Below are 10,000 nucleotides of genomic sequence, written 5' to 3'. Positions count from 1 at the left end.
GGAACATACCACATTTACCAAGCTATCATGTTTTCCTTCCACTTTGTAATCTACACACACACACACACACACACACACACACACACACACACACACACAATCTCTCTCTCTCTCTCTCTCTCTCTCTCTCTCTCTCTCACACACACACACACATGCACACACACACATACTCTCTCTCTCTCTCTCTCTCTCTCTCTCTCTCTCTCACACACACACACACACACACACACACACAAATCCCGTTTTATCCCACTGATCTTGTCTCTCATGTACAACATGAGTGGAAAAGAATACGACTTGTGTGTGTGTGTGTGTGTGTGTGTGTGTGTGTGTGTGTGTGGGTGTGTGTGTGTGTGTGTGATAGAGAGAGAGTGCGTGTGTGTGTGTGTGTGTGTGTGTGTGTGTGTGTGTGTGAGAAAGTGTGAGAATGTGTGTGTGTGAGAGAGAGAGAGTGTGTGTGTGTGAGAGACAGAGAGAGAATGTATGTATGCGTGTGAGAGAGAGACAGAGACAGAGAGAGTGTGTGTGTGTTTGTGTGTGTGCGTGCGTGCGTGTGTATGTGTGTGTGCGTGCGCGCGCGCGCGCGCGCGTGTGTGTGTGTGTTTTATTTTCTTGACACAGGAGATCTCTCCGATTGAAACTGAAATTAGACTACTATTGTTTTGTGTTATTCTTTTTTCTTGTCACAAGAGATTTCCTCGATGGAAATTGAAGTTGCTTTACTTGTCACATGAGATTTGTCCTCTGAAATAATGTGAATGTGGACGGCAACCTTTACTGGCGAGCTGTGTTGTTGCTATGAAGGATACAACGGCAAGCTTTTTTGGTGTGGGTTTTTTTTTTTGTTTTTGTTTTTTTTGGTTGTAGTTGTCGTTTTCGTGTTTCTTTGTTTCTTCTTCTTCTTCTTCTTCTCCTTTTCCTCCTCCTCCTTGTTCTTGTTCTTGTTCTTCTTGTTCTTGTTCTTCGTCTCCTCCTCCTCGTCCTTCTTCTTCTTCTCTTCCTCCTCCTCCTTCTCCTCTTCCTTCTCTTTGTTCTTGTTCTTCTTGTTCTTGTTCTTCTCCTCCTCCTTCTCCTCCTCCTCCTTCTTCTCCTCCTCCTCCTCCTTCTTCTTCTCCTTTTCATCCTCCTCCTCCTCCTTGTTCTTGTTCTTCTCCTCCTCCTCCTTCTCCTCTTCCTTCTCTTTGTTCTTGTTCTTCTTGTTCTTCTTCTTCTCCTCCTCCTCCTTCTTCTCCTCCTCCTCCTTCTTCTTCTTCTCCTTTTCATCCTCCTTCTCCTCCTTGTTCTTGTTCTTCTCCTCCTCGTCCTCCTCCTCCTTCTTCTTCTCCTCCTCCTCCTTCTCCTCCTCCTTCTCCTTGTTCTTGTTCTTCTTGTTCTTCTTCTTCTTCTCCTCCTCCTCCTCCTTCGTCTTCGAGAGTGGAAGGGGTCTGGGTGGGGGGCGGGGGGTGGGGGTGGGGTGGGGGGGGGGGTAGAGGGGGTTGACAATGAAGAAGGATGTCCTCTGTGTGTGTGTGTGTGTGTGTGTCTTTTGGGTCAAATTGTAATTATGCATACATGTGTGTGTGTGTGTGTGTGTGTGTGTGTGTGTGCGTTCGTGTGTGTATACAGTTGTGTTGTGTGTGTGTGAGTTCACCTTTTCGGTAGATGAAACAGATAGAAAAAAAAAGATATCATAACGTTAAAAAAAAAAAAACGCTATAGATGCAAATTAAAATTAAAAAAAAAAGATGCAACATCATCACAAGTACGCTATTGATGTAACATACAGCAGAAACTTACTGTAGCATCAAAGAATATGTATAGATGTAACACACACACACACACACACACACACACACATATATAGATAGATAGATAGATATATGAATCAATAGATTATTTATGTAACAGATAGAAATATCTTGGCATTAATACGTACGCTAGAGATATCGCAGAAAGAGGTTGGCATTAAAAATTTGAAATATGAATATAAAAAAAAGCTGTTGATATAACCTATATTAGTCACTGCTAAAATAGCATGGTATGCATGTGCGTGTTATAGTTTTTTGTTGTGTTTTTTTTTTCTCCTTTTTTTTCTCTTTGTTCCCCATATCGTTAAATCACACGTTAAGAATTTGAAATTTGGAAAAAAAAAGAAAAAAAAAAAAGCTGTTGGTATAATCTATATTTGTCACTGCTAAAATATCATGTTATGTATGTGCGTGTTATAGTTTTTTGTTGTGTTTTTTTCTCCTTTTTTTTTCTCTTTGTTCCCCATATCTTTAAATCACACGTTAAGAATTTGAAATATGAAAAAAAAAGCAAAAAAAAAAGCGGTTGATATAACCTATATTTGTCACTGCTAAAATATCATGGTATGTATGTGCGTGTTATAGGTTGTTTTGTTGTTGTTGTTGTTGTTTTCTTCTTCTTTTTTTTCATTCTTTTGTTCCTGCATCTCGTTAAATCACACGATAAGAATTTGAAATATGAAAAAAAAAAAATATATATATATATATATATATAAAGCTGTTGATATAACCTATATTTGTCACTACTAAAATATCACGGTATGTATGTGCGTGTTATAGGTTGTTTTGTTGTTGTTTTCTTCTTTTTTTTCTTTCTTTTGTTCCTGCACCTCGTTAAATCACACGATAAGAATTTGAAATATGAATAAAATAAAAAAAAAAATATATATATATATATATATATATAAAGCTGTTGATATAACCTATATTTGTCACTACTAAAATATCATGGTATGTATGTGCGTGTTATAGTTTCTTTTCTTATTTTCTCCCCCCCCCCCTTTTTTTTTTCTTTCTCGTTAAATCACACATAGTCAGAAAACGGCATGGCGGTTCTGAAAAGATGCTGCAGAGGATTATACCCCCCTGGAAATTCTTTTCACAAATGCTTGTCTTGGCTTACTTTACCGACCGGATTTGCTGCCGCTGGCTGAAATAAGAAACGTGTCATTCGATCCGCTTGGAGTTCAAAAACAACAACAGCACATTTAAAATAAAATAATGAGATGAATTTAAAATAAAATGAAATAAAGCAAACAACTGGATGTGGCAACTTTTTTTTTTTTTCAATGGCTACATTGATTGCTAGAAAGTGACGGGCGCAATAGCCGAGTGGTTAAAGCGTTGAACTTTCAATCTGAGGGTCCCGGGTTCGAATCTCGGTGACGGCGCCTGGTGGGTAAAGGGTGGAGATTTTTACGATCTCCCAGGTCAACATATGTACAGACCTGCTTAGTGCCTGAACCCCCTTCGTACGTATATGCGAGCAGAAGATCAAATACGCACGTTAAAGATCCTGTAATCCATGTCAGCATTCGGTGGATTATGGAAACAAGAACATACCCAGCATGCACACCCCCGAAAACGGAGTATGGATGCCTACATGGCGGGGTGAAAACGGTCATACACGTAAAAAAGCCCACTCGTGTGCATACGAGTGAACGTGGGAGTTGCAGCCAACGAACGCAGAAGGAGAAGAAGAAGAAGAAGGAGAAGAAGAAGGAGGAGGAGGAGGAGAAGGAGGAGAAGAAGAAGAAGTAGAAGAAGGAGGAGGCTAGAAAATAAATGTTTTTCGTGTTACTTGTTGCTGAAACTGTGAAGATGTGCGTTCTTAGGGTGGTTAAGAAACAAACAAACATCGCAATTTGTGTGGTTTGCTGTGTAATAATGGGTTAGCTGGTAGCTAATTGGTAGCTGGTTTTCTCTGCATGCGTGCGAGCGTGTGTGTGTGTGTGTGTGCGTGTGCGCGCGTGCTCCTTCACATTGTGTGTGTGTGTGCGTGTGTGCATGTGTGCGTGTGTGTGTGTGTGTGTGTGTGTGTGCTGGGGGTGAATAGTATCATTACGTTTGTCAGGGATCGTTTGACAAGGATGGTGGTGGGAGGGGGGAGGGGGGAGGGAGAGTGAACGCTGGGGATGTAGCTGTCTGCGTCAGGAAAGCGCGGAGAATGGCCTCCCTTTAGGGCCATAATTGTGGTGATTACTGATAGAGCGAGGGAGAGGGAGGAGGAGGGGGGGAGGGAGGGAGAGAGAGGGGGTGAGGGAGACAGACAGAGAGAGAGAGGGGGAGGGAGACAGACAGACAGGCATATAGAGAGAGAGCCGGAGAAGGGGGGGGGGAGACAGAAAGACGGACAGATAGAGATAGATGGAGACAAACAGAGAGAGAGAGAGAGGGGGGAAGACAGACAGACAGACTGACAGACAGACAGAGAGAGGGGGGAGACAGACAGACAGAGAGAGGGAGGGAGAGGGAGACAGACAGACAGAGAGAGAGAGGTGGGGGAGGGAGACAGACAGACAGACAGAGAGAGGGAGGGAGAGGGAGACAGACAGACAGAGAGAGAGAGAGGTGGGGGAGGGAGACAGACAGACAGAGAGAGAGAGGGGGGGGAGGGAGACAGACAGACAGGCAGAGAGAGAGAGGGGGGAGGGAGACAGACAGACAGGCAGAGAGAGAGAGGGGGGGAGGGAGACAGACAGAGAGAGAGAGAGGGGGGGAGGGAGACAGACAGACAGAGAGAGAGAGAGGGGGGGAGGGCGACAGACAAACAGGCAGAGAGAGAGAGGGGGGAGGGAGACAGACAGAGAGAGAGAGAGGGGGGGAGGGAGACAGACAGACAGAGAGAGAGAGAGGGGGGGAGGGAGACAGACAGACAGAGAGAGAGAGAGGGGGGGAGGGAGACAGACAGACAGAGAGAGAGAGAGGGGGGGAGGGAGACAGACAGAGAGAGAGAGGGAGGGAGACAGACAGGCAGGCAGAGAGACAGAGAGAGGGAGGGAGACAGACAGTCAGAGAGACAGAGAGAGGAGGGAGGGAGACAGACAGGCAGGCAGAGAGGGGGGGGGACAGACAGACAGAGAGACAGAGAGAGGGGGGAGGGAGGGAGGGAGACAGACAGGCAGGCAGAGAGAGAGGGGGGAGACAGACAGACAGACAGAGAGACAGAGAGAGGGGGGAGGGAGGGAGGGAGACAGACAGGCAGGCAGAGAGACAGAGAGAGGGGGGAGGGAGGGAGGGAGACAGACAGAGAGACAGAGAGAGGGAGGGAGACAGACAGACAGAGAGAGGGAGGGAGACAGACAGACAGACAGACAGAGAGGGGGGAGGGAGACAGACAGACAGAGAGAGAAGGAGGGAGACAGACAGACAGACAGACAGAGAGAGAGGGGAGGAAGACAGACAGACAGACAGAGAGGGAGGGAGACAGACAGACAGATAGAGAGGGGTGGAGGTAGACAGACAGACAGACAGACAGAGAGGGAGGGAGACAGGCAGATACACAGACAGGCACAGAGAGAGGAGGGGTCAACTACAGGTCAAGGAAAAAGGTCAAGGGAACGGTGGTTGGTGTTTTGTGGTGACTGATTCAGTGAGGGGTTAGGGGTATGGGGGGGTGGTTCAAGTTAATGATCACCACAGCTTCTGTCTGATCCCCGTCACACACACACACACACACACACACACACACGCACACACACACACACACACACACCACTGAGGTCTGGAACGAAAAAAACACAAAAACAACAACAACCAAAAGAAAAAAATAACATGCAAAATACAGATTTCCTGTAGGGGGTGGGAGGAGAGAGTCTTAGAGTTGTATAGAGTTGTATTGGGCTGTGTGGTGTGGTGTGGTGTGGTGTAGTTGGTGTGGTGTGGTGTGGTGTGGTGTGATGTGATGTAGTATGGTGTGGTGTGGTGTAGTTGGTGTGGTGTATTGTGTTGTGGTGTGGTGTGGTGTGTTGTGGTGGTGTGGTGTGTTGTGGTGTGGTGTGGTGTGATTGGTGTGGTGTGACTGGTGTGGTGTGGTGGGGTGTGATTAGTGTGGTGTGGTGTGGAATGGTGTGATAGGTGTGGTGTGGTGTGGAGTGGTGTGATAGGTGTGGTGTGGTGTGATTGATGTGGTGTGGTGTGGAGTGGTGTGATAGGTGTGGTGTGGTGTGATTGGTGTGGTGTGGTGTGGAGTGGTGTGATAGGTGTGGTGTGGTGTGATGTGATTGGTGTGGTGTGGTGTGGAGTGGTGTGATAGGTGTGGTGTGGTGTGATGTGATTGGTGTGGTGTGGTGTGGAGTGGTGTGATAGGTGTGGTGTGGTGTGGTGTGATTGGTGTGGTGTGGTGTGATTGATGTGGTGTGATTGGTGTAGTGTGGTGTAGTATGGTGTGGTGCTATGTGGTGTGATGTGGTGTGGTGTGGTGTGTGGTGGTATGTTTTGGGCTGTGATGTGGTGTGGTGAGGTGTGGTGTGGTACATTTTGTGGTGTGATGCGGTGTGCTGTGCTGTGCTGTGCTGAGCTTTGGTTTTAAAGGCTATCACAACATTTTTCCATCTGTAATTGGGACTGCTCTCCCATAGAAGAGAGCGCCTCCACAGTTCAGCACCTAACCATTTTTCTTTCTGTTCATCAGTGTACTTCTTTTAAAATATATGTAAAAGCTGATTTTCCAGCAGAATTTTACCAGGGACAACCGTTTTGTATCACTCATCTCTGTTTAAGTGATATTCCTTGTGCGTGTAATGTGAAAGTTTATAGATGCTAGTTGACAAAATCTACCTTGCTTTTCCACCTATCTATGTGTACATCGGTCTAGATATCAAGCTCATTTTCATCTAGCTCTGTATTTAGCTGTTACCTATCTATCTATCTATCTATCTGTCTGTCTGTCTGTCTATCTGTCTATCGATACTATACTATACTATCTCTTTTGATGTATGTATTTCAAATCACCTGTGTATCTATGTGTCTGCCTGTGTGTATTTATGTATATAAACATATAGACAGACAGACAGACAGACAGACAGACAGATAGATAGATAGATAGATAGATTTTCATCTGTCTTCATATTTACCCATTTATTGTATTCATCATATCTATACCTGAGTAACTGACTTTGATCATTTTCATTCACCGATTGGTTGTTAGCCTGCATGCTTCATTGATTGAAATATTGATATATTGGTTGATGTATTGGTTGGCTGATGTATTGGTTGATGTATTGGTTGGCTGATGTATTGGTTGATGTATCGATGTACTGATTGATGTGTTGGTTGGTTGGTTAGTTGGTTGATTGATTGACTGACTGATTAACAGACTGACTGACTGACTGACTGATTGTTGGTTGGTTGACTGACTGACTGACTGACTGATTAACTGACTGACTGACTGATTGATTGATTGTTGGTTGGTTGGTTGGTTGATTGACTGACTAATTGATCGATTGATTCATTCATTGGTTGATTGATTTCCAGGGAGCGCATTATCAAGGGGCTGCTGAACGATGAAAAGTATGACAACCGCATTCCACCCAATTATGAAGACAGTGAGTATCTTCTTCTTCTTCTTCTTCTTCTTCTTCTTCTTCTTCTTCTCCTGCGTGCAGTTTTATTTGTTTTTCCTAACGAAGTGGATTTTTCTACTGAATTTTGCCAGGAACAACCCTTTTGTTGCCGTGGGTTCTTTTACGTGCGCTAAGTGCATGCTGCACACGGGACCTCGGTTTATCGTCTCATCCGAATGACTAGCGTCCAGACTACCACTCAAGGTCTAGTGGAGGGGGAGAAAATATCGGCGGCTGAGCCGTGATTCGAACCAGCGCGCTCAGATTCTCTCGCTTCCTATGTGGACGCGTTACCTCTAGGCCATCACTCCACCGGGCATATTTAATATTCTGCACAGGCATTACATATAGACACGAAGGGTGGATCAGGCACTAATAGGTCCAAAGCTATGTTGACCTGGGAGATGCACCCACAAAATGCACCCTTTACCCCTACCACGCCCCGTGAACGAGCGCAATAGCGTTGGACTGTCAATCTGAGGGTCCCGGGTTCGAATCACGGTGACGGCGTCTGTTGGGTGAAGGGTGGAGATTTTTACGATCTCCCAGGTCAACATATGTGCAGACCTGCTAGTGCCTGAACCCCCTTCAGATCAAATACGCACGTTAAAGATCCTGTAATCCATGTCAACGTTCGGTGGGCATACCCAGCATGCACCCCCCCGAAAACGGAGTATGGCTGCCTTCATGGCGGGGTAAAAACGGTCATACACGTAAAAGCCCACTCGTGTGCATACGAGTGAACGTGGGAGTTGCAGCCCACAAACGAAGAAGAAAGTCCAGCGCTTTAATTAACTAACCCACTTCTCGGCTGTTGCGCCCGTCGATGATATAATGTGAGCTGAGTGTGACGTTGGTTTTGGTATATTTCACAGTTCACTGTCTGTTGATGACAGCAATTTTCCCACACATCGCATTGCTGCGTTGTCGCTCAAGTTTCTTATGAAAGCATTAATAATTATAATAATAATGGTATTTATATAGCGCTGGATCTTGTGCAGAGACAAATCAAAGCGCTTTCGCTTTCGCACAGTCATTCACATGCATGCATAACTCTAAAACTGTAGAAACTAAAGACAAGGAAGGGCAGGCAAGGGAGGCTATTTTGGGAAGAGGTGGGTTTTGAGGCCAGACTTGAAAGAGCTGAGTGTGGAGACTTGACGAAGCGAAAGAGGAAGTTCATTCCAATCGCAAGGTCCAGAAACAGAGAAAGAACGGCGGCCAACAGTCGAGTGTTTGAATCTGGGTATGCGTAAACAGAGTGGATCCGAAGCCGATCGTAGTGAGCGAGATGGAGTGTAGAGGTGAAGGCAGCCGCAGAGATAGGAAGGGGCAGTTTTGTGAATGCATCTAAAACATAGAGTGCTGATCTTGTACTTTATTCGGTGTGAGACAGGGAGCCAGTGGAGATGTTGCAAAAGAGGAGTGATGTGCTCAGATCTTTTCTTTCTGAGGACGAGTCGGGCAGCAGATTTTTGTTTGCGCTGAAGGGACTGAATGGATGAAGCAGGCAGACCAGACCATTAGCTTTAATTCTGCATCCTTGATACTAAACATAATTGATTCGAAACTTGTTGGTGGAGAATGTTTAGTACAATTATTCAGTGTGTTTGAATTTCAGTAAACAGTTTGTTGAATGTGTTTGTATCGGAATACTATTTCTAAAAACCATTCTCACCGTTTCAAAACTTGTTTGAAGAAAGCCCGTTATTATCAGTGAAACGCGTCTGTAGTTCCAATGCTTTAATAATGTGTTTTATGGTCCAACAAGTCGGTGTAATTTGCCAACAACTATATTCAAACTGATTGAAAATGTGCTTCAAGAACCACTGAAGATCTTGCTATACCTTTTTTTTTTTAATTTAATTTGTTTGTTTTCTTCTTTTTGATGTGTTTTCCCGAATAAAGTCTAGCAAGATAAGCTATAGATGTTTGCAGTTTTCAATTGCATAGTTTTGTAACTTAGAGTCCCCTTCCTCCTCCTCCTCCTCCTTCCTCCTCCTCCTTACTCTTCCTCCTCCTCCTCCTCTACCTCTTCCTCCTCCTCCTCCTCCCTCCTCTTCTCCTACATTCCTCCTCCTCCTTCTCCTCCTCCTCCTCTTCTCCTCCTTCTCTTCCTCCTCCTTCCTCATTCTCTTCCTTCCTCCTTCTCTTCATCCTCCTCCTCCTTCCTCCTTCTCTTCCTTCCTCCTTCTCTTCATCCTCCTCCTCCTTCCTCCTTCTCTTCCTCCTCCTTCTCCTCCTTCCTCTTTCTCTTCCTCCTCCTTCTCCTCCTCCTCTACCTCTTCCTCCTCCTCTTTTTCTTCCTCCTCCTTCCTCTTCCTTCTCCTCCTCCTCCTCTTCTTCCTCCTCCCTTCTGTTCCTCCTCTTCCTTCCTCCTCCTCCTCATCCTCCTCCTCCTCCTCTTGTACCTTGCTGTTGCAGACTTCCCCACCAATGTGACCATCCAGGTCTTCATCCTCAGTTTCGATTCCGTCAAGGAGGCGTCCATGGTAACGTATGAGAGCGGAGATTCCCGAAACCTTCCTTACTCCGCCTCTGGGTCCGATAGCTCGTCCCCCGGCCACCAACCTTCGCGCTTTGTAATGACCCCCCTTTACCCCTCCCCCCAACCCCCCCCCCCTGCCCCTCCTATCTAAAGCTTGTATT

The 10,000-nt window shown here is 45.6% G+C and overlaps 1 protein-coding gene across 4 annotated transcripts in view; it reads left to right on the top strand.

Annotated features, from left to right (window-relative positions):
* LOC143285704 (glycine receptor subunit alpha-2-like) overlaps window positions 1-10,000 on the top strand; it is a 97,298-nt gene that overhangs the window by 66,548 nt on the left and 20,750 nt on the right. For 2 of the 4 annotated variants that reach the window (XM_076593110.1, XM_076593109.1), the window contains 2 exons: window positions 7,263-7,333; window positions 9,776-9,933. In XM_076593110.1, coding sequence (XP_076449225.1) covers window positions 7,263-7,333; window positions 9,776-9,933 — 229 coding nt within the window. The remainder of the gene's footprint in view (window positions 1-7,262; window positions 7,334-9,775; window positions 9,934-10,000) is intronic. The other 2 variants (XM_076593111.1, XM_076593112.1) reach the window with 2 other exon arrangements.

This window comes from Babylonia areolata, chromosome 9 (genome assembly GCF_041734735.1).
Source record: "Babylonia areolata isolate BAREFJ2019XMU chromosome 9, ASM4173473v1, whole genome shotgun sequence".
Taxonomy (NCBI): Eukaryota; Metazoa; Mollusca; class Gastropoda; order Neogastropoda; family Buccinidae; genus Babylonia; species Babylonia areolata.
Note: the sequence above shows the minus strand (reverse complement) of the source record. Positions and strands in the feature narration are given on the sequence as shown.